This window comes from Neomonachus schauinslandi, chromosome 4 (genome assembly GCF_002201575.2).
Source record: "Neomonachus schauinslandi chromosome 4, ASM220157v2, whole genome shotgun sequence".
NCBI lineage: Eukaryota > Metazoa > Chordata > Mammalia > Carnivora > Phocidae > Neomonachus > Neomonachus schauinslandi.
In genome coordinates this window covers 25,164,779-25,190,133 of record NC_058406.1, presented here as the reverse complement: position 1 = coordinate 25,190,133, position 25,355 = coordinate 25,164,779, and the positions used below count along the sequence as shown (strand labels likewise).

The window sequence follows — 25,355 nt, the reverse complement described above, 5'->3', positions numbered from 1 at the left end:
GAGATGGGGCGGGAAACATGTCACCCACTTCATCCACCCGCACCTCCGTCCCATTGTGTGACAACCTTTGCAAGGAGATGCGTGAACCCCGAGATGCACTGGCAGAAGCACTGTGTCCCTTGCCTCCTGGTGCCCTGCCCATCAGAAGCAGAAAAGTGGAGTGGGATGTGGTTCTGAGGAAATCCATGAGATCCAGGCATGCCCAGGGCTTATCTTAAGCACCAAAGATGTCTCGGTCACTCGACAGGAGCTTGTGCTCATTGAACAATGGGTCTGGGCTGCTCGATATGTGTAAGACACTGTCTTTGGTTCTGGAGATACAAAGGGCAGAAGAGATGAGACCTTTGGCTTTGAGGAGCTGACAACCTCCAAGACCACACATAGGTGACTCATCAGTCCTTGACCCAGGCTCCTCACGGTGTCCCTGAGACCCTCTCTGTGGCCTCCTCTGTCTTCCCCATCACTTCCTGCCATCATGAATTTCTAACTCTTCTCCAGATACTACACTCTCTTCCTTCCTTCCTCCTTCCCGCTTCTTTCCTCCCATCCTTCCCTCTACCCGCCCCTCATCATCATCCTGCAAATGTATATTGAATGCCCCCCTCTGTGCCTCACACCCTACTAGAAGCCAGGAGTATAGAGATGTCAAAAACAGTCTTGATCCTCAAGAAACTTGCCATTTAAAACAGGGAGAAACCCATGCCACAATGAAGCTGTAACTGAAAATTGTCGGGAGGGCTGGGAGTGAGAGAAAGATCCCCTAAGTCTGCCCTGCGATGCGAGGGAGGATCCCCGATTGGGGAGCACTTGAGCTGACACTTAAAGGTGATTCTTTGTTGGGCAGCCAAGCAGGGGATGTTCATTCAGGGAGAGAGGACACAGGTGCCAAGTTAGAGCAATGTGAGCGCCGGCTGGGCTCTGCCAGCCGCAGGGTGATAATGGCGATGGGAAACGCCTACTGCTCACTGGTTACGTGCCACGTGCTGGACATTCTGACAATCGTCTTATATACATAAGCTCATTAAATCCTCACAACAGCCCTGTAAGGTGGGTGTGATTACCATTTCCATTTTACAGATGACAAAACTAGAGCTCAGGGAGAATCAGAAATGTGCCCAAGGTCTCCTACTTGTGTCGGAGGCAGGATTTAGATCTTCGCTCATCACCATTGCTCTGGTTTGCCTCCCCACAGGCAGCCCAGTGGGCAGGAGGGGGTGTCTAAATTTCAAGGTCGGTGATGGGCAAAGATAAGTCTGGAGCGGGAGGGGTAGGCAAGGTCCTGCCATGCCAAACAGTTAGGGACTTAATCTGTGGATTTTAGGCAACCATGAAAAAATCAATGAGCAGGGCACGGTAATGATCGCATTTTCCTTTCTGAGTGATCTCACCCTGCTTACAGAGTTCAGAATAGAGGCAAGAGGCAGGGGACCCCCTCTTGCCAGATGCCACCATCCCGGAAGGGGGTGGACTAGCCAGTGAGCAAGGGGCCGGAGAGCAGAGGGTGCTGGGATGTTTAGTGGGGGAAGCCAGCCTGAGGTGGTTGGTGAGGCTGCAGGTGGGGAGGGGAAAGCAGGATACAGACTGACTCCCAGGTGACTGGGACTCTCCGACCCTCCCAGCCTGAGGCCGGAGCTGCTGTCCCAAAGGCCGTCTGGTCAGGAGCACACCTGCCCCCTTGCCTTCATCATTTCCCTTATACTTATTTCTATGCCCGCTTGACCGGGACTCTCCAAGGGCAGGAGCCATGGGTCAGGCCACTCAGTATCTGTAGTGCTGAGCATGGCATTTGGCACAGTTTCCATGCAGTAAATGCTAGCTAGAGACACACACCGAACAGAATGTTCTCTGTGTTCCAAGCTCTGTGCTAAGCGCTGGGTACGCAGTAGTCCATAAGGCATCACCAGCGCCTGCCTTCATAGAGCTGACATCCTAGTGGGTGGGGAAACAGGGGGGCCAACCTTGCAGCCAGTGAGGAGCCGGGGGGCTGAGTTGGCGAGTCATTTTGTCCCTCACATCCCACAGACAGTAAGCATCCGAGGGCAGACATTCTTGTCTTCTTCCCACTGTTGTACCCGCAGGGTCTAGAACAGTAACTAATAAAATGAATAAATCCTTACCAAGGGCAGTCAGCGCCATGAAGGAAAAGTTGGGGTGCCAAGTGAGGCAAGAGAGCGGGAACCACGTGAGGGGCATGGTCAGGGACAGCGTCTCTGAGGAGGTGGCCTCTTGAGCTGACCTGTAGCGTGAGGAGTTGGCCATGGGGCATGGGGGGGGAGGTAGGAAGCAGGAGCCCAGGCTGAGGGGACAGTGTGTAGGTAGAGGGACACATGGAGTCCCGCCCATTTGGAAAAGCAGCAAGTCACAGTCCACGCGTGGACTCCCTTTCCTCCGCCAAGTGCCACCACTCTCCTTGGAGCGCCTCAGATGGTGAATTTAGAGAGATACATGATGCACTCCTCCCGGACAGACGTTGTCATAGAAGAGGATTGCAATCTGGTATTCGAAATTGAAAAACCCGGGAGAAGACAGTGAGGTTGACCACAGATGACAGGGATGAAGCCGCCGAGCAAAGGGAGAGCAAATCCACCGAGTTGCGAGCCCATCACAGCAGAGTTCCACAGAGACGCACAGCAGAGTGCGTCTCTCAAGCACTCCTCTTCGGTCTGCTGGCTGGCTTTTTGTAGACAAAGGGAGAGAGGGAGGGTGAGAGCGAGAGAAACACTGACAAAATGGAATTATAGTAACCAGATAACAGGGAATTACATGCAAGATTTTCTACAAGTTGAAATTTGGCTTATCAATTTGTTTTTCTGGGCCCTGACATCAGACTTGGTCAGCACCTGACCCCAAGGGTCAAGGGCAAGTGCTTTTCAGGCAGGCAGGGGAGCACCAGGAGCCCTCTCCAGGAAGGCAGATGGCCTTGGTGTCTGTGCTGCCAGCAGGGGTTGGCCCTGGGCTAGGAGGGAAGGCCCAGACCAAGACAGGGGTGTTTGAGGAACACAAACCTGGCAGAAGCTGGTCCCCTCTGCCTCCCTGGAGGGAGCTGCAAACTTTCAAACCACCCTGCTCTGCTCTTCTTCTCCCCTCCACCAGGTCCTGGTCCTGGCCCTGCGCGTTCCCCTCTCCAGTGCCTTGGACCTCTTTGCCAAGTCCTCCCTTAAACTTGACTCCCTCTTGAGGACACCATTACTCAGGAGACCTCTCCAGGGACAGCCCCATGAACTTCACCTTGGAGGGATTGGTTCGAGGTTCAGTGTCCAGTGCCATTCCAGACACGTGCACCCTTTCTCCCTTGACCTCACGCTGTCGCCACGTCTGGTTCTTTCTCACCTCCCATCAGTGTCACCAGCCTCTTCCCCTCCATTCCAGGTCTTGCCATCACCTTGCCTTTCGGCCACTTGACCTCACTTGCTCTTAGCGTGCTGCACCCTGGCTGCAGCCGGACCTTGTCCTCCAGCACCTCTGACATCCGAGCCTCACCCAGCCTGCGCCAGCCCTTTGTCCGCTCAGCTCTTCTTCCCCGCTCTGCTCCTGTGCATCATCCTCCCTGGCCTGGCAATCCCCTATCCCCTCCTGCTCTCTCCCCCTTTAGCTATGCCCGGAGGGTAACACCTCTGCCGTTCTTTTTTTTTTTTTTTTTACTTTTTTATTGTTATGTTAATAACCATACATTACATCATTAGTTTTTGATGTAGTGTTCCATAATTCATTGTTTGTGCATAACACCCAGTGCTCCATGCAGAATGTGCCCTCCTCAATACCCATCACCAGGCTAACCCATCCTCCCACCCCCCTCCCCTCTAGAACCCTCAGTTTGTTTTTCAGAGTCCATCGTCTCTCATGGTTCGTCTACCCCTCCGATTTCCCCCCCTTCATTCTTCCTCTCCTGCTACCTTCTTCTTCTTCTTCTTTTTTTTTTTTCTTAACATATATTGCATAATTTGTTTCAGAGGTACAGATCTGAGATTCAACAGTCTTGCACAATTCACGGCGCTCACCAGAGCACATACCCTCCCCAGTGTCTATCACCCAGTCACCCCATCCCTCCCACCCCACCCCCCACTCCAGCAACCCTCAGTTTGTTTCCTGAGATTAAGAATTCCTCATATCAGTGAGGTCATATGATACATGTCTTTCTCTGATTGACTTATTTCGCTCAGCATAACACCCTCCAGTTCCATCCACGTCATTGCAAATGGCAAGATGTCATTCCTTTTGATGGCTGCATAATATTCCATTGTATATATATATACCACATCTTCTTTATCCATTCATCTGTCGATGGACATCTTGGCTCTTTCCACAGTTTGGCTATTGTGGACATTGCTGCTGTAAACATTGGGGTGCATGTACCCCTTTGGATCCCTACATTTGTATCTTTGGGGTAAATACCCAGTAGTGCAATTGCTGGATCATATGGTAGCTCTATTTTCAACTTTTTGAGGAACCTCCATACTGTTTTCCAGAGTTGATCTGCCGTTCTTTTAACAATATCCTTGGCTCCCTGCCCCATGGCCTTCCGTTTCTCCAATCTCAGCCCCACCCCCAATCAGTCCTGGAGCCTCTCTCTCCACTTCCACATGCACCCAGCTACAAAGGGCTTCGGGGACACGTCCTATAGCCCTGCTGGGGGGCTGCCCTGTACGTGTGTCACCTCCACCTTCCGGGGGCCTCAGGTGGCAATCCATCTGGCTGTGATTTCTTCTTCTCCAAGGGGAGTGCCTCAGACATTCTTGTCAATATCATACCCCTTTCCGGGCTCCTGGGTGGCTCAGTCGTTAAGTGTCTGCCTTCAGCTCAGGTCGTGATCCCAGGATCCTGGGATCGAGCCCCGCGTCGGGCTCCTGGCTCAGCAGGGAGCCTGCTTCTCCCTCTCCCTCTGCCTGCCGCTCCACCTGCTTGTACTCACTCTCTCTGTCAAATAAATAAATAAAAAATCTTCTTAAAAAATGTCATATCCCTATCCCCACGACCAGACCCCCTCCTTCAGCAAAGACCCTGAGACCAGTGGACCCTTCCTCCATTCAGAAAGTAGAGCCCATGCCATCGCAGGACCTCCTTCATCCTCCTGTATCGCACCTGAAAACTCAGTGAGCACCTCATCCCTCCTCCCTCCTGCCATGCAGGAAGGATCTTCCTGATCTCTCAGGCTAGCCTTGCAGTGTGCTGTGGGTCCCCTGCCCTGCCTGCTCGAGGGCCTCGGGCTGTCATCCCCCTCTGTCCTCTAGATCTTCAGCTAACATATACTCTGTGTCTTTCTGTTTCCTCACTTTAAACATGGTTAAGTTTCTCCAATCTTAAAAATATGTTCAGCTGCCCCCTTCAAGGCCGTGTTCCTCATGAATGACCACCTAAGTGCTCTTCTTTCACTGCCAAGAAATGGCTCCTTTAAAAGTCATCTGCTCTTCCTGTATCATCTTCCTCTTCTCCCACAGTGTGTGGCCCTGTCACTGCACTCAGCTACTCCTGCCAGTCAGTATGAGCAGTGACCTCCTTCCACTAACCTGCTCATCTGTCCCACCTAAACTTCCCCACAGCATTTGAGGCTGGAGATCTCCTCCTCGAAAGTCCTTCTTCTCCAAGCCTCTGTGACCCCATGCTGCCTGGGATTTTAGTCCAGCATTCTGCCGGCCCATCCGGGGTTCCTAACTGTTCTGCTCAGGACTGACATCTCTCACTGTCTGTGGGTTGTCACATCCTTCTTGTGACTTCTTTTACCATCTGTGAGCGGAATCCCAAATTCTATATTCCTACGCTAGACTTTTCTCCTGAAATTAAGATCCATGTAGCCACTCTCCACTAGATGTGTCCACTTGGAGGTACCACAGGCACCCCAAAACTCAGCATATCTTACTGGTGACCCCGCAGACCTGCTCCTCTTCCTGCATGCTTGTCTCAGTGAAAATGCACCCAGCGAAACCCTCAGTAGATCCTGGCCTCTCCTTTATCCCAGACATGCTCCCTCTCAGGGGGGCCTGTGGCTCCCTGCTCTACACCTCCCAAATCTGTCTGCCTCTCCCATCCCCTTTGTCCTGGCCCAGGCCAGGATATCATCAAAACATCTCCCAGATGACTGTGAGCCTCCCACCAGAATGGAAGCTTCATGGAGGCAGGCCTTGTGTCTCCCTTGTTCTCTGCCGCACCCCTAGAGCCCAGCACGGTAGTATTTGCTAAGGAGACAGCTGTGTTTTTGTTGAATGAATGAATGAATGATCGTCCTGCCTCCAGAATTGCTGCCCCCAGACCATTCTCCAGACAACAGTTAGGGTGATCCTTTAAAATACATAATATGAAATGCTAAATCAAATGAAGCCCTTTGCTGACTCCCCATTGCCTCCCATCCATAGTCCAGTCTTGTTAACAGATTGCACAGCGCCTTTTTTGGATTGGCCCCGCACAGCTTTTGCAGCCTTATCTCCTGCCACCTTGCAGAAAACCCCTGTGCTTGTACTCGGAGAAAGGCAATGCAGTGCAGCAGTAAGACCCTGGGACCGTACAGCCCACGTCTGGATCTCAGGTCACTCAGATGACCTGGGACAGCTACATGATCTCTCCGTGCCTCGGTTTCCTCGCCTTGAAAGTGGGAAGAATAGTACCTCGCTCCTGGGGTTACTAGAGGATGAAATATTCAAATGCTCAGAGTGGCTGCCAGCACGACGCCAGACCAATGTATTAGTTCTACAGCAAACTCATTTATACTAAGGATGAGTTAGTTGTGATCTCTGCTCTCCTTGCAGTCCGACAAACAGTGTCACCTCTGAGACTTTGCATGGGCTCTTCCCTACCTGAAGGCCCTCCCCCTCCCTTCCCTCCCATTCCTTCCTTTCTTTTTTTTTAACCAGCTTTACTGAGATATAATTGACATCTAACATTGCATAAGGTTAAGGTGTACAGAGTGATGATTTCGCACATGGATGTATTGCAAAATGATTACCACAGTCAGGTTAGTTTATCACATCACCTCACAGTTTGTGTGTGTGTGTGTGTGTGTGTGTGTGTGTGTGTGTTGAGAACTTTTAAGATCTACTCTCTTAGCAACTTTCAAAGATACAATACAGTATTGTGAACTAGAGTGACCATGCCGTGCATGACACCCCCAGAACCTATTCTTCTTATAACTGAAACTTTGTACCTTTTGACCCCCTTCATCAGTCTCCCCCACCCCACCCCACTCTGTTTTTATGAGTTTGTTTTTTTAGATTCCACATATAAGTGAGATCATCCAGTATTTGTCTTTCTCTGTCTTATTTCACTTGGCATAATGCCCTCAAGGTTCCTCCATGTTGCAAATATCAGGATTTCCTTCTTTTCTTTTTTATGGCTGAATAATAGTCATGTGTATGTGTGTGTGTGTGCACACGCGCGTGCACGCATATACATTTTCTTTACCCATTCATTGATGGGTAGTTAGATGTTTCCATGTCTTGGCTGTTGTAAATAATGCCACAATGAATCCCACTTGTTCCTTTCACCTGCTGGCTCTTGCACAGCCTTCAGGCCTCAGTGTAGATGTCACCTCCTCCAAGAAGCCTTCCCCCTGATGCCAGGGCTGGGACTGGGCTGAGATGAGAGAGGCATGTGCCTTGGGCATAAATTGTAGGCAGGAGCTGCCGAATAATTGAGGAGCTGCTCAATAATTAAGTTAAATAAAGTTAAATAATTTAATGTGGTATTTTTTAAATGAAGATTAATGCAAAATATCCATGATAAAAAAATATCAACATTTTAAATAACAAGAGGCTCTGAGGGCCAGGATGAGGGTGAGGCCACAGAAGTAAGTCACACAAGTGCTGAGTCAGATCTGGTCTTTTTTAAGTTCTGAGATTATTCTTCTGTGTAGGTTTGATTTATATGCATTAGTTTTGATTTTCTAAAAAATATTGCATTAAGGTATTATTTGTCTTGATTGCCCTAAAATTTTGTGCTAAAGTTTAATGCCTTACTCCCCACAGCCTCACCTTCCAAATTTGAGTTAGATGCTGCTTCTGGATGCCTACACACACACACACACACACACACCCAGCCAGAGAATGCCTTGTTCTGCCAGCTCTCAGCAGAGAGCTGGAGGCCCTGGTTTTCAGGGTAACACAAATGTGACAATCAAGAGCATGTCCATATAAGGCAGTGCATGGGGCTAGACTGAGCAGCCCACAGAAACCCACCAGTTGTGGTTAGAAAGTTTTTGCAGCATGATCTCTGTTAGGGTCACACACGGCTACTTCGGGGACTGTGCATTCTGAAGGCTCATTATGGCATCTACAGCAAAGGCAAGGTCCCTTTGGCCTGACAAGCCTGGGAAGGTGTCCAACAAACTTCCCCGATTACTCCAGCTGCCTCCCTTCCAAGTCACAGGACCCTACTGTCCTCCCTTCACCATCTGCCACTAAATCCATTACTCCCTGTCTTTCCCGCAGGAGGCCTTCCTCCCCGGGAACAGCTCCTCCTCCTCTTCTCCTTCCTCTCTTCTGCCCTCCCCGGCCCTTCCCCTCCCCTTCATCTCTCACAGCACCAAGCACAGGGCTGCTGGAAGTGGGGTGACTCCAGAGGAAACTCCAGGGACTTGGCCAGGACAGCCTCCTTTCCTGAAGCCTCCAGGGCCTAACTGCCTCTCCCGTGAGGCTGCCAGCCCATCATGCCCCCCCAGCATCTGGGCCCCCGAGCTGTCTCAGGGAACCCACTCCATGTGTGACTCACACAGTTGAATCAAACGAACTTTAAAAGCACACTCAGTGAGCCACTTGTTTCATTTTACCTGCACCATCTCAAATTGAATTTAAAAAAAAAACCTTTATGAAAGTGCTTCCATGTCAGAAGGCAGCGAATATTGATTCTCACTTAATCTCTGGTTTGGGGAATGGCAGGCAGCCTCATTTCATGCTTGCCTTTGCCGCTCAGGAATGGACTGAGCTGAAGGTCTCTCTGGTCGTCTGAATGCAGAGGCAAGTTCAGGACGCTCCCCACTGAGATTCGTTAGCTCCTGGGACAGGTATCTCACAGAGGATGGAGACCCACCTTCACTGAGTGAAAATATCCAAGCCCCTCGAAGGCTCTGTGTGGACCCAGAGTCTCAGGCATATTATTGGCTGGAAGGCCTCTTGATCCCGGGATGGGGTTTTGAAGGGACACGGCAGGATTTCTCATGAAAGGTCCTGCCTGTGTCACTCTGGGCACTGAGTGGAGGCGGAGGGGCAGCAGAGTGTGTAATGTGGACCTCCCGCTCCAAGAGAGGTAGGAAGTCACCTTTTGTCTCTGTTTTCTCTTCTTCCTGTCTTTCAGAGATCGAGCAGGGTAGCTGTGGCGATCCCGGCATCCCTGCCTACGGCCGGAGGGAAGGCTCCCGGTTCCGTCATGGTGACACACTCAAGTTTGAGTGCCAGCCTGCCTTTGAGCTGGTGGGGCAGAAGGCAATCACGTGCCAAAAGAATAACCAGTGGTCGGCTAAGAAGCCAGGCTGTGTGTGTAAGTGAGCGGGGAGGAGGCCTCTTTGGGGTCTCCACCAAGAGGCAGGGGGCCCCGTTGGCTAGCTAATCCAGGGCCCCATCCTTGGGAACCTCGCAGGTCCTAACAACAGCTTCCCTCGTTGGTTTCTTCTGTTCCTCCCAACGTTGCTGGTCGGGTCCTCATTTCTGGCAGTAACATGGACTGTGGCACTGGGAATGATTGCTCTTGACATTTGGGGGCCTTCTTCAACGCCATCTTGCCCTCCCCAGTGATCCTTGAGAGCAAGGTAAAGGCCACTGGGGCCTGGTCCATCAGGCTCTCACCCAGACATTTGTTCCTCGCCCTTGTTGTCACCAGCGATACCATACAATCAAGCCAGGGTGGAAGGGATGGGCCGGTTTGTAAGATCGTAGACTTTGTACCAGCCTCCGGGTACGGTGGGAAATCATGGTCTTGCCAGGGTATGAGGAGTATCCTCAAATTGCTTCTTCTCGGATTGGAGTTGGGGAGGGATGGGGGATCAAATTGTCTTTGGATTATTGATCCTTTGGCGTGCCCATCCAATGGCAATAACAAGGAAGCCCTTCTTCCTTCCTCTGGGATGGGATGACCGTAATTTCTGGCGAAAATAGTACTTTAAGTCCTGGGCCCAGTGAGATTGGCAAGTATGAGGGGCTGTGTGCAGCAAAGGGAGGAGCCCACTTGGTCTCTATTGAGAAGTCAAATGTTCCAGCCTCTCTGGGCTACCACCTCTTCTTCCCCCAACCTTTGCCACCCCACCTTCTCCATCTCTTTCCATCTGCTTCTCGCAGGGGAGGGCAGAAGCCTGACCCTCTGATCATTTCTCCCACCACAGTGGGCTTCTTGGGGTCTCTAGGTGCTACAGACTAGAGTGGCCCCCCGGGGCAGAGGGGGAAAATAGCCTGGGGATTACCAGGGAACATCAGTGAGGACTGAGACTTTGGCGTATGAGTTGGTGAGTTGGGTCATACATTTTCAAACCAAAAAACCACTTTGTTTTGACAAAGCATTTGTGATGACTTGTGAGTTTATGCAAAGATTCTTGCAGAGGTTTAAAGAACAAATTGCTCTTAGATATACATCAAAGTGCTCTTAGATATACACCCTTGTTGCAAAAAAATAAAATTGCACAAAATTTGCCCATCTCTGCGGCCGGATGTGGTTAGAATATCGTGCCCAACAGTGTTAGCCTCGTAGCACCCTGGGAGCCGAGGGTACTGGGGCCAGGAGAGGCAGGGGAGACTGGCACAGAAGCCCAGGGCAAGCAGGAACAAAGGCCCAAGGTGGTGAGTGGAGCCGGGCTCTGCTCTGCAAGTTGGAGGCAGGGCCTCAGAAGACAAAGGTATAGACTGTGGGAGTCCCAGGTGTTGTGGGGGCTTTATCTTGGAAATCCATTAGATAAAACAAGGCAGGGAGAACTGGAAGAGGGTCAGGCCTCTGGGGCAGAGAGCCAGTGGGAATGAAGTGGGTGGCCGAGCCAGCTGACTTCTTAGGACAAGATAAAGTTTCCTGCATCACAAACTGAGAGGTGCAGGTAGCAGAATATTACCTGAGGGCTGTCACTCGAATCCTCCAAGAATTTACTTGACCCTTTGGCCCTGAGGAAGGGTTTTAGGAAATCTTTCTAGAACCTTCCATAAGAACAGAGGGCCATGAAGTGCTGCTCAGCAGGCTCTTCATTTCCAGGAGCGAGGCTGGCAGCCTCCAGTGAGCTGGGCACTGCTTACGAACAGCTGAGAAGAAACAAAGACAGAGCTGTTCTGGCAAGTATGGAGCAGTGCACTCTGGCTTAAAGTAAGGAAGAGGAGCCTGAAGCTTATTGATGGGAACTGTGAAGCAGGCACTCTGGGGGGCCAGCACAGCATTGCATCTTCTGGATGATTCTGGGATGTAGGGGGCTGGCATCCCCAAGGCGCTCCCATTGCTCAGGTTTTTTTCTGGTCATCTGGGTATAACCGAACACAGCTTGAGTCTCAGGGATGCTGGCTTTAGAGAAGGAGGCCAGAGAGAGCCAGCTAGTCCCATGCCTTTGCATCACACAGCAAGGTCACGTTCCTATTCCACAAAGTCAAAGGAGCACCATCTGTCAGCTCCCTACTGAGTACCCAGCCCCTAAGCTGACACTTCCCTTGGTCCCAGGCTTTGCCCTCACGGAGTTCACAGTCTAACTGGGGGTGAGAGATGGTACTCAGATGCCCTGGTGCACGGAGATAGCTTTGGATTCAAACTCTGGAGACTTTTTTCTCAGTTCTGGCTCTGCATCATGATGGCAGCCGGGGCATCCTCTTGCTGGATTTTGGTTTACTGATCTATCCAGTAGGGTAGCACTCCATTCTCTCTCCCCAAATCCTAAGCATCTATGATCGTATTCATAGAACAAGATAACTATGGCATGAACAGTCCTCACTGCCCACACTGAATGCTTGGGAACAACTACTTAAAGTGGGTCATTGACAGAGCAGGTCATATACTTTGCTTGAAGGATATGTTAAACTGGGGTTCTGACCCTGACCCCAGATCAGATGTATCATAGGGAGTGGTCACTAGGAAAGGGCCAACATCTATAAGCATCCATAAAAATATAAAAGAATACAGTCTCTGTATTTTATAGAGATAAATGTGCATACAAAAGCACCTCTAGCAAGAGTCAGCATAAACGCCCTAAATTTTCCCACACATTAGTCACAATGAATATTAGTACACTATTTAGCAGACAAACTATTCTTTCCTTCTTAGAATTTCATAGGAGATTGGAAAAAATATTTTAATGGTTCAGATTTTTACGAACAATGGTCCAAAGAAGTGCAAAGTGGTGCATTGTTCTTCTCTTGAAACATCTTCTTCAAAACAGCGCTTTACTTGGAAATTGCCCTGCCGAGACTACACAAATACACACTTTCCTTCATGTTCCCAAACATTTTCTGCAGCAGGCTGACTTCAGAATCATTTCGTTGGCTTTTGCGACGCCCTCACAGTAGTAAACGCTCGATAGATGGCCTTTTTTCATCTAGGTTTTAAAGAAGATGGTGTTTCTCACAGTGAAAAGCATTTTGAAAGATGGAGCTAGTTTCTTTCCTCTCACTGTCTTCCTCCTTGGTCAATTCACATCTCCAGGGATCGCTGCTCAAAATCAGTTGGAAGTAGTACTACTTTCCATCCATCCGACAATATTTACTGAGGGTCCAAGCACCGCATATTGGATTCAGAGCTGTTCGATCTCTGCCTGGGAAACATGTTCAACCTGGTGTCCTGGTGGGCATGCTCTGGCCAGGCTGCGCATTTTCTTTCCTTTCCCAGAGCTCCGCCCATTTCACCCTGTTCCTTGCAAAAGAAGAGAGAGCCCTTCCCATACTACCGCGTCTGGCTAGTCCTCCACCACAAGAGCTCCAACAGGAAGGAAGAGACAACCCTGATGGCAGGCGGTACTCAGATACTTGATGCTTTGTTGACAGGCTAGCGGAATGTTTCACACTTCATAAGGAAGCCAGGAAACCAATTATCAGTCCATTAGCAGCCACTTTCCCAAGAAGTTTCAAAACAGGCTTCACCAGAGATATGCCAAGGTTTCACAAGCGCAGGCTTTCTTTCGCCATTTTGTAAACTGTCTCGGGAGAAGGTGTGAACCCTAATTGCCAAGCTCCTAATGTATACGGGGCGTATGTGTGAAATGTGAAGGCAGGGCCCCCTAGCATGGATACAGTGTAAGCTGGGAATCAGCAGCCAAACCTTGAGAGACCAGGGGAGGGAGAAGTGGGTCTTTGGGTGCCCCAAGAAAATGTCACAGAGGATACAGGACTTAAGCTGGGCCTAGAAGAGTTGACAGGTAAAGGAGGGTGTTCCATATAGGAATGCTGCAGAAAATGGTCCTCTCCTAGTACCCTCTTGTCCTTTACCCCCGAGTTCCTCCCCTAAACTCCCCCCAACCTGCCCTTCACTGGACACACACACACATACACACATATCTGCAAAGGAGTGAATGGGGTCATAGGGTCATCGGGATTCTCAGCCTCAGCACTACTGACCTTTTGGACCAGATAATTAGGTGGGGTGGAGGAGGGGCAGTCCTGGGCATTGTTTGAGCCACATCCCTGTCCTGTACCCACTAGAGGCCAGTGGCACACACACACCCCTCTTACTGCCAGTTTGATGACCAAAATGTCTCCCTATTGGACATTGCCCAATATCCCCAGAGAGAAAAACCACCCGAGATTGTGACCCACCAGACTAGGGTACTCTAGACTTACCAAATTCTAAAGATGAAGAAATCTGTGTTTTTGCATTTTAAGTGAGGCTCTCATGAAAACAAAGTTCAAGGAGACGAGGTGACTAGCTCAGAAGTTACAGAACCACTAAGGGTCGGGCTGGAATTTGAAGTGTTCATTGACAGAGAGGTTCCTACTCCAAACCCTGTACTCTCTCCACTGCACTAGATTTCCAGAATCCAAGGGCTCATCTGCAGCAGGAAGGACAAGGAAGCCTTAGGACAAAGATACTAGCCCAGAGTACAGGCATACTGTTGGCTGAGTTCCCCCCATGAAGTATCAGAGATTGCCAAGCATTAAACAAATTCATGGAGGCTGGACCCATGACCCTGTTGGAACTGTATGAATGCTGTATACCAATGTGCAATATACCGGCGCCCGAGCATATCCCTAATCTTTACTTTTTCTCATTCCTTCTACCCATCCATTTATCCATTAATCTTTGATTTATTGAGCACCTACTGTATACAGACTCAGCTGCATAAGAGGGTACGGCTCTTCCTTGTTCCTGGTCAAATTGTAACCTGGAGGGCCTCTGGGGATGATCTTGCTCATCTGGGGATGGGGTTGAAGGGGAAATCTCTTCGTGCCTAGCCTTATATAATGTGTTAGAACTCTTTCAGAAGTATCTGGAGCTCAAAGGTCAAAACTCAGCACAGGCTCTTGGTATATTCTAGTGTTTTAAAAGTTTAAATAAATCTAAAGGTTTAAACAAATAAAATACTCTTAATTTCACTTCTTTAAACCAAAACCAATTTCAACCTTGACCATTCTTTTTTGACTCTTACCCATGTGCACACATATTTCGTGTGGTTTTAATCAAAGTGAAAATATCAACTCACATTCTGTGTTTCACAGTTCATGTTATGTTGCATATCTTACCGTGTCGCTGCATGCCTTTCATACTTTCTGTTCTTAGTATTTATGGAATATTCTGTTTAGTGGATGAAGCCATGACTTAGTCAAGCAGTCATGTTCAGTTATCTTACATAAGGCTGTAATGAACATCCTCATGCACGTGGCTTGTTCCTTTCTTCTCTTGAACTCTAAATCCTTTGGATAGATTTCCAGGAATGAGGTTACCAGGCCAGAGTATGAACATTCTTATGACTTTCGATGTTTGCTCTTATATTGCTCCCCAAAAACGTTGTGCTGGTTCATAATGCCAATAACAAAAGCTATATGATTAAGAATATGATTCATATGCTATGCGGCCTTCCTACCCAGAAACATGGCATATCTCTCTTTCATGTTCCTCTGCTTTTACTTTTCTAGATGTAACAACTTTGTGGTTTTCTTCATATAGATCATATAACATATTGCTTACCTTTATCTGCATTGCCAAACCCCAAATATTTGCGTGCCCTTTTATAAAATTGCTAATTTAATAAGTATAAGTTGAATACCCCACCAGCAAACCCTTGTCGACTTCTGCAAGGTGCCAAATGTTATGATGAGTGCTGTGAACCCAGAGATGAATTGGACACAGCCCTTGACCTCAAAGATCTCGCTCTGATGTGGAGAGACACATAATTATGTAAATTAAAGGGGGCTCTTGTGGTTCAAAATTTAGTTTTTCAACTAAAAAGCATTGGTGATACGGATGTGTTTAGGATCCACCCCATGAAGTGTCATTTTTTTATTTAACAAATATTTGCAGAATGCCTGCAATGGGGCGGTTATCATGGTGGGTGCTAACAGGGGAGCAACAGACCTCCCCTTCTCAAGGAACAGCCGGGGCCCCCTTCCTCTGCTACCCAGTCCTCTACCCAGCCTTCCTGTAGAGGACAGAGTTGTGCTCCTGTTGGAATGGGGACATCCCAGGGACAACACTGGGTCCTGAGAGAAGCCATGGGGTTTGGGCCTCTGCAACAGGGGGGTGTTCAGTGGATTTATTGGTGCAAACCTGTGCACACATGCATGCATCGCCCATCCGGGTCCTTGGTTCGCAGTGGTTCCTACAGGGGTTGGCTGCTGTATGTGAGTGGAAGAGGAGAGGTGGGGGTCCATGGGGAGCAGGGTCTGGAGAGAGATTCCTGGGTACTCCTGGGCCAGAGGCATGTCCCTGGTGGGCCAAGGGGTATGAAAGTGGTGTCGGGATTTCCAGCACAGGATCTGAGACAGGGACTCCAGTCCTGGCTTTTCTCTAGCCAGCCAAGGTCCACTGCTGTCTAGAGGGGACAGGAGCACTTGCCATTTGTGATCCCCATGGGGCAACTGCCTGCACTGAGGTGTGGCTCCAAGAGTGTTGTGTTGGTATTTTCCTTTACAATTTGAAGGCGCTCTTTCTCCATTGTGGTGAGAAACTCTTTGCGGTATTTGGTATACATAGTTTCCCAATCTCTTGTTTTCCTTCTTTTTTTTTTCTATTTTGCATCGTATACTTGTTTTATGTAGACAAACCTTCAATATTTGTGATTTCTTTTCAATGCTGACAGAGTTATCATTCCACCACGGATCTGAGAAGCAGTTTGTTCTATTTTTGGTTATTTGTCGGTAATCTGATTTTTTTTTAAATATAATTTGTTAATCCATCTGGAGTTTATTTAGATAAATGTAGAATGTATGGTCCAAACTATTAAGCAGTTTTCCAACACAATGTATTAAGCAATTCATTTCCCTTTTGATTTGAGGGAAATGAATTGTTTTATCACATACTGAATCCTCACATGCAGTTAAGTCTATTTCTTGAGACACCACTTTGTTCTGCTGCTCTATTTCTGTCTTAGCACCGGCATTGAATAATTTTAATTGTTGTTTTATAATATGTTCTAATATCTGGCAGAGCTGGAAACTACTCCTTCCTCCCTTAATTATTTTCTCTTTCAGAAATGTTCATTGTTATTCTCATCTGTTTGTTGTTCAAGATTAATTTTAGAATCATTTTGTCAGAGTAAAAAAAAAAAACCCTATTGGGATTTTGTATGTGTGCTCCTATTAAACCGTAAATTAACTTGAGGAAAATAGGCATTTTTATAATACACAGCCTTCCCATCCAGAAGCATGGCATGTCACTCTTTTTGTTCATCTACTTTCATTTTTCTAAATATAACAGCTTTGTGGTTTTCTTCATATAGGTCACATACATTGCTTGCAACCTTTATTTTTAAATAGGCAGGTACTTTTTTCATTCCCCTCCCACCTCGACCTCAATGCCCCATGTACAGGTGAAGCCTGTCCCTTTTGCCTCTTCTCTATAGCTGAACCTTGACTTTCCCTGTAAATATATACTCCCAAATTTTCCAGGACAAGAACAATTTCAAACATCTTTTCCTTTGGCCCAGAAAATATGATTGCAATAGCTAGACTCTTTGGAAATTGCCTTTTTCAAATGTTTGGAGCCAGAATTGGGATCAACTGAGGTTTGAAAGCATCAGCCTCAGTGTGGGGCATAATATTCCCAGGCACTGCTTGTGATAAGGGGCTAGGGGCTGTAACAAGGGCTGTGTGAGTATTCTCTGCTGACGTCATGTTCTGCTCAGTTCTCTAGGCTTCCTTAAGGGCCTCACTAGACCACAAGTGGCCCCAGGAGAGAAGCAGGGAACCTGGGGATTGCTTTGGTCCAAATTTGTATTTCAGGCCAATTCCTAGAAATTGAAAACCAGCATGTGAGGTTCCGGGGCCCCCTTCCTCTGCTACCCAGTCCCCAAGAACCCAGACATTGAAGACCTAGTGCTATGCAGAAGGGTTTTTTGGGGGGGGGAGGGGGTATTGGAACCTGCTCTGTACAAGGGCCTCCAGTAATCCAGAGGAGTCTTTTCCTTGAACAACATCCTGGTAGTGGTGGGAGGTGGGGAGGATCTCTGTCTGCCCTGCACTGGGGAAGGAACACTGCAGTCGGGCAGGGAAGCATTCCAGAACCACTGCGCAGCCTGGGGAGGGTAAGCCAGGGCTGAGGAAGGCTGAGGCCGGGAGAACTGACCCTGGACAAAGGGTTGGCTCATGAAGGTGGCTGCCAGCATTTCCTATCAGAACGTCTTAGGAAGTAGAGTCAACATTTGTCCTACCAGACCAATATGGGTCATACACCACTTGTTACCTTTACTCCTAAATAGGCAGATATTAGTGGAAGAAGGCAGCTTCTGGGTTGAATCAAGTCTTCACCGAGGAGAAGAAAGTCTACCCCTGCAGGGTAGCCCTGTCCCAGCCAGAGGCTGCGGTACTAGAAAGGGCCTTCCTTACAGTGGGGCCTAGAGAAGAAACCAAGAACCAGAGCAGAAGCTCAGTCCCTGGGCCGGGGCACACATGTGAGACAGGGATGACAGAGAGGAGGGTCCTAAAACTCCTGGGTGTATGGGTGTGCTGGACTCCTCACGAGCCCACCAGATGCTGACTCTGGAGCCATGCTCAGACCTCACCCCATGGTTTGAGGGCATGGGCCTTCCTGTGACCATGAGGCGTGTCTGGGCCTGGGCTCAGGATCTGGCTGTAAGAACTGAGCCCACGGAATGAAGGTCATCAGCATATCTGAGCAGGGTCCAATCAAGCAAAGATGAAGGGATGGGCTTTCCAAAGGAGGCTGCCAGCACGTTCAAAGAATTAGAGTCAACACCTCCTAACAGGCCAGTGTGGGTCACAAACATCACTTATTATCACTTTATTTTTAAATAGGCAGGTATTTTACGGGGAAAGGAGGTATCCTTCGTGGCCCTGCCCAGTCTCAAGTGGGCCCAAATGTAGCTAATCATTAGAATCCCTCAAAGGCTTTTTACTTTTTATTATTATTATTACTATGTTATGTTAATCACCATACATTACATCTTTAGTTTTTGATGTAGTGTTCCATGATTCATTGTTTGCGTATAACACCCAGTGCTCCATGCAGAACGTGCCCTCCTTAATACCCATCACCAGGCTAACCCATCCCCCCACCCCCCTCCCCTCTAGAACCCTCAGTTTGTTTCTCAGAGTCCATAATGTCTCATGGTTCGTCTCCTCCTCCGATTTCCCCCCTTCATTCTTCCCCTGCTGCTATCTTCTTCTTCTTTTTTTTTAATATATAATGTATTATTTGTTTCAGAGGTACAGGTCTGTGATTCAACAGTTTTACACAATTCACAGCACTCACCATAGCACATACACTCCCCAGTGTCTATCACCCAGCCACCCCATCCCTCCCACCCCCACCACTCCAGCACCCCTCAGTTTGTTTCCTGAGATTAAGAATTCCTCATATCAGTGATACATGTCATTCTCTGAATGACTTATTTCACTCAGTATAATACCCTCCAGTTCCATCCACGTCATTGCAAATGGCAAGATTTCATTCCTTTTGATGGCTGCATAATATTCCATTATATATATATACCACTTCTTCTTTATCCATTCATCTGTCGATGGACATCTTGGCTCTTTCCACAGTTTGGCTATTGTGGACATTGCTGCTATAAACATTGGGGTGCATGTACCCCTTTGGATCCCTACATTTGTATCTTTGGGGTAAATACCCAGTAGTGCAATTGCTGGATCATATGGTAGCTCTATTTTCAACTTTTTGAGGAGCCTCCATACTGTTTTCCAGAGTGGCTACACCAGCTTGCATTCCCACCAACAGTGTAGGAGGGTTCCCCCTCAAAGGCTTTTTAAAATACAGAACCTTCATCCCCAGAAATTCTGATTCAGCAGGTCTGGGATGGGTCCCAGGTACTGTGGTTCTAAAATCTTCCTAGGAGATCTAGATGGTAGGTCAGCTCTGTGAGCCACTAATATGTAACTCCTACTGTATGCCAGTTGTTTGCAGGGGAGTTTTGCATCCTTGCTGAGGGGTTTGGCCCCCCAACAAGATGGTAGCCTCTTGGAGGCATGGGGCTATGACATATGTGGCCATATGTTGTTGTTATGAGTCTCACCAGCATAAAGCTGCCATAACTCATGATGCCAGTCATCATGATGGCAGTAACCTCCTGCCATCCAAGAAATGTAGACCTCCACGTTGATATCCCCTGGGGATGCAAAGTCCAGTCCTCTGACCATTACAACTTGATGCTCTTGTTTCCTGCCTCTCGTTTCATTTGAACACAGCAAAATGTGAATGGGAGCTGCATGCCGGGCATTGTGCTCATCACTGGGAGAGTAAGGGGGATGATTCTAGCATGGCTCTTGCTCTCTAAGAGCTCATAGTCTAGTGAATGTGATAAGCACATACTTATATTATAAAGCAGTCTTCGAATTATTACAATAATAGAGGTGGCCACAAAGTGCCCCCAGAATGTAAAGGAAAAAAAATTTATCCCAATTGAAAGATTCTCAGGAGACTTCTTGGAGGATCATTGCACAGGCAGAATTTCAGCTCAGTCTAACTCAGGAATCTGCCCAGAACCAAACTGTGAACACAACTGAGCATAGGGCTCAGTCCAAATGCTATATTCCTACAACTAAGGGTCCTAGTCCAAGGTATCTTGGGACCATACCTACCTGGGTGAAACAAGGCTGGAAAAACTGACCAAACTTTAGGGGTCTAATCCTGGACTGTGGCCTCTGCTTATAGTGGGGATGGCATATATCTGCCATTCTCACTTCAGTTTTCACCTGTGGGATCAGAGCTAACAGGTTCTTCTCTCTGTAAAATTTCCGAAGTGATGTGTACGCTAAGTGTGTTCTCACTGCAGACCATGCTTTCTCCACTGTGCTCTGCCATGTTTGACTAAGAGAACTATGGAGGAAACAGAGTTTCACCAAGAGGATCTGTTTTCACAGCTATTGGCTCAAGAGCTGGGGCTTGAAGCTCTACTGGTACCCCTCCTCCATTCTGTGAGCCTCTGGGCAAGTTTGTCATCTCACTTAGTCATAATTACATTGCGATCAGCCCTGGCTGTCTTGGGTGTCACTGGGCTCTGGTTCCTGGGAAGGTACCACTCACCTTTTCTGGAGCTTGGCTTCCTAGGAGAGTCTTAGACTACCCCTCTTGGGTTTATAGGCCCTTCCTCCAGTCCTTTTGTACAAAGGCAGTATTCTGGCAATCTCAGGGAAGATGGGCCAAGAACAGGACTGCTGCCATAGGCTGATTAACTCCCATCTTGCTCTGGAATTAGGTGAGACTCTCCCATAGTCCTAAAGGTAGCTCTCTCAGGCCAGCTGTAAACTCCCCTGGATCCTTGTGGATTCCTATGGAGGGAAATCCAAACATACTGCCTTATGATCGTGGTAAGCAGCCACTAAGTGTTCTTTTCCAGTCTTCAATGGGAGGTAGTCTGAGGTATGACTGGGCTTTGGGTGGCCAGGACCATGGCTGGTTCCAGACTCCCTGGGTGGAGATGCTTTGCTGAATAGCCTTAGAAAAGATGGTGAGACTCTCTGATGGGGCTTAGATGAAGAGGACAGGCCCTGTGGGCCCCAAAGTACAGTCCCGAGAGCACCTTCTGAGCTGTTGAAGATGTAGTCTACACCCTTTCGTGAACTCCCCTTCCCCATTAGGGAAGGCTTGAGCTCTTGGGCTGTATCACACGAACATAACTTTTTCCCCAGATAATACCTGTGTTTGGCTGACCAGGATAATAATCTGCTGGAGCTGATCCCCTCAGTTGCCTGAGATCTGCTCCTGTGGCAAAGAAAGAACCCTAAGTATCATTCAGGGATCCCAGGGTTTGGGCATGGGCAGCTGAGAGACCTCACAACAGTGAGATGCACCTTTGCTTGGCACTCAAGGAAGACTGGGTCATTGAGGCACCCACTCTTCACCCCTCATGGCACAGCTTATCAGAATCCCAGACAAAACTCAAAACTAACAGAATATATAATACTCAGATATAGACCTCTTCAGCATCAGGTACCCCCTTATATAGCTGATAGACTATGTCTCCTTTTATAAGTTGGTCTTCCCACAGAAGGTAGTACCAAGCATAGTTAGTAACCAAGCCCTCAATCATTCCTGCAAATGAGTTTTGTCAGAATCTTCTGGATTTGGAGTTACCCACTCACTCATTGAGGAGAAGAGGGACCAAGGACCAGAGAGCAAACCTTGCTTGGTTGAGCAATGGGCTATGGGAAGAGGTGGGGAGATAGCTCTCCTGCTGCCTCAGTGGGCTGGCTGAGACTCAGAGATAGGCTGACCAGGAGCATGTGTGGAGACAGCCATCAGCAGCAGAAGTGGGAAATGCCTCATTTCAAATTCAACAAAAAATTGATTTTATACCTCCCATGTGCCCAGGTATGGTGCTGCACTCAGCGCCTTCAGAAGCACAATCACAATGAATCTTCACAGCAAATGCGTGATTTAGAAGTTATTAGTCCCATTTTTATACATGTGGAAACAAAGTCAGTGAAGAAGTACCCTCCCTCCCCCCCCCAAAAAAAAGGTATATAACTAGTAAGTCAAAGATAACAGGCAAACCCAAATTTTTAAGGCTTCACATTTGTTCCAATTTGGGGGTACTGGCTTGGCTTCACTATGCATATTTTTCAAAGAATTTATGGTCTATTTTCAAGGTAAAAGCTGAGCCCCGAAAGTATAGACTCAGCCTCTTCCCACGAGTGCAGAGCAGGGACTTTCCTCATGCTTTGTTCCATAAGGTTCTAGACCTATCTTAGCAGCTGGTGACAGGAGTCCTCAGCCAGAAGCTAAGGAATACATCAGACCCCAGTTCAGAGCCTGGCTTTGAATAGGTCTAAAGGCTAAGGTAAGCACCAGGAATGGTTTGGGTGGGCATTATTCCAGAGGTGTGGCAAAAAGCAATCATGGCTGCAGGTGGGTAATTGCAAGAGCTGAACAGGAGTGGCATTGTCAGTTTAGGCCAAGAACTTAGCCAACCTCTAAAGAGGTACAGGGAATAGGGGCTGGTTGTGGGAGGCAAGAACTTAGGAATTGTCAGAACCCCACCAGTGAGCTTCAGTTTAAAATTCCAGCTCCAGAAGGGGACTGGATTGTGAATGGGGAGCTTGAGACAGAAACCACCTCCTCAATATAAAGTATACTCTTGCAGAAGGAAAATAAAAGTACCATGAGTGAGGTGACCATACATTTAGATTTGTTTGGGACAATTCCAGTTTATATCTTGTGTCCTAAAGTAATTATTAGTATTCTCAAAAGTGTCCCAATTTGGGCAATGTATTATGTGGCTACCCTAACCATGACCCAACAGACTTTATGCCAAGAAAGGGACTGGTCCTCAGCTGAATGTTTTGGATGCTGAGGGAGATCTATGAGCCAAAGGTCTATGAAGCATGATGTGACTGACCCCTTCTTACCTCTCTCCTCATCCCATGCCACTTGCCCCCTCACTTACTCTGCCCAGACTCACTGGCCTTCTTTCAGATCTCAGAGTCTCTAAACTCCTTCCTACCCCAGTACCTTTGCGCTTTGCAGTTCACCGTGTTGGAATGTTCATCAGGTGGCTGGGTCCTTCTCATTACCTGTTAGCTGCCACCTCCCCAGAGAAGCCTTCTCTAACCACCTTATCCAAAAGGCAGTCCTTCACTTTCTGAGTTCTTCATATCCCTTTTCATAGTGTATTAATCAACTTCTGCTGTGGCATCAACAGTCCAAAATCTCAGTGGACTGCAACAACAGACATTTATTTCTCACTCATATCCCATGAGGGCTATAGGTCAGTTACAGCTCTGTGGGGCTTGGCTGGGCTCTACATAGCCTCTCATTCTGAGATCCAGGCTGAAGGACCAGTCTGTACATAGAGCATTCTGTTCTCATGGTAGAAGGCAGAAGCTCAAGAAGATAAGGCAAAGCCATAGCAGGCACTGAGTGAGATGAACCTGGTGTACAGACTCCATGACCGCAGCCAGGAAGGATAAATGAAAGGTGGGAGGGACCCACACCACTCAAGAGATATGATGCTTAACAGAGTTTTCCAGGTGGACAGGAGGAGAGAATATTCTAGAAAGGAAAAAAGGCCTAGGCAAGACATGGAGTTAGCCTTGCACATTTGTAGGGCTGTGAGTCATCTAATACAGCTGGGATGGAGGATGCAGTGGGGGAGTGGGAAGGCCTTAGGGCTTTGAGGGTCTTTTGTGGCCTTGTGAGGAGTTTGGGTTTTATCCTCTGTGCAATTGGGAGTATTTAAAGAGGTCCAGGAAAGGATGTAACATCATGAGAATTTGTGATTTATGAAATTCACTCTAGAGGATGGATTCAGAGGGAGTGAGTTTTGAAGCCAGGAAACCAGGTAGACTACTGCAGCAGGAAGAGGGCCTTACTTAACAGGGGAGCGATGGGGATGTGACAAGTACAGGAGATATTGAAGAGATAGAATCAACCGAAGTTAGTTACTGATTGGATATGGGAGTGAGGGAGAAGGAGTTGATGTATTTTGCTTAGGTAACTGGGCGTTGTCATTCATGGAGATAAGGAATGAGGGAGGCTTAGGAAAACAGATAAAGAGTTCAATTTTGGACATGCATTTGAGATGCCGGTGGGATCCCCAGTAGAGATGTACATCACATAGTTCCCTCCCCGGTCTGCCGTGTGCAGGAGGGCCCGGGCTGCTGGAATTTACTTGGGAGGCAGTGGCATAAAGCAGGAGTGGCTGGGTAGTGAGAAGAGAAAAGCCCATCACTGAGTGATGACAGGGCTGAAACATTTGCTGACACCAGGGAACATTCCAGACCCTTAGTATCCAGGAGAACCAGGTTTAGGAAAGAAGACTTCGGAGTTCAATATTGGACATATTTAGTTTAATCCGCTGTGACAAAATCCAAACTCCTTCTCATGGTCTGAAAGCCCTTTGCCATCCTCTTCATATCATCTCCCGTTCCTAGTTGCTCTGGGGTTCACCTTGCCTCTGCCACAGTGCTCCCCTTTCTGTCCCTCACCTGCACCAAGCTCATCCCCTCGTCTGTGGCGGTCTTCCCTTGTGATGGCTGGCTCCTTGTTCACACAGGCCATCTCTGACCTCCTCATTGTAAGTAAGCCACCCCCACTATGTTCACTTTTTCCCTTCACCTAGGCTTAGGTTCTATTACAATATCGACCTCACGAGAGCTGAGGGCTTGCTCCTCTTTGGTTGCCAACCTATATCCCTCATACCCGGAGCAGTGTTTGGCACACAGCAGGTGCTCCGGTGATCCTTGGGCGAGGTGGAGATGTTGCAAGACCAGGATATACAGGTCTGGGGCTCTGAAGAGTGGTCTGCCCAGGGGGCATACATTGAGGAGTCATGTGTGGGGTGGGGTGCCCGAGAGAGGATGTGAGTTAGCAGAAGACGACCCTGAAATTGATCCCTTCATGTTCCACAATGTGAATGTCAGGTAGAGAAGGAAAGCTTGCAGATGACTGCAAAGGGACGCCAGAGCCAGAGGTGGGAAAAGTGAGTGGGTGTGATGGAGGACAGAATGGACATGGTTCAGGAATTAGGGGAAGATCAGCTCAGTTGAAGGCCCTGCTCATCTAACTCAGGACACCAGCGCCCCAGTCTTGCTGGCCTGGGAGGTGGGGATTGGACCAAATGGAAAAAAAAGGAAAAGAAAAGAAAAGAAAAAAGGAACACAAAGCCATGAGCACAATTCATGGCCTGTGGATTGAATTACATCCAGTATGAATGTAAGAGGACATACCGTGTGCTCGGGAAACACGTGGCCAGCGTTGCCCATTGATCCCAAAGCTCCCTTTGGAATGTGGGAGTTTCTGTAAGACATCCTCAGTATTCTCAAGAGAACCCCACCTTAACCTAATCTCCTTTAGGA

General features: G+C 48.2%; 1 protein-coding gene across 1 annotated transcript in view; it reads left to right on the top strand.

The window, feature by feature from the left end:
* The window catches only part of CSMD2 (CUB and Sushi multiple domains 2), a 621,951-nt gene that overhangs the window by 338,876 nt on the left and 257,720 nt on the right, over positions 1-25,355 (top strand). The window contains exon 13 of the mRNA XM_044913827.1: positions 9,277-9,459. Within this exon, the coding sequence (XP_044769762.1) occupies positions 9,277-9,459 (183 nt within the window). The remainder of the gene's footprint in view (positions 1-9,276; positions 9,460-25,355) is intronic.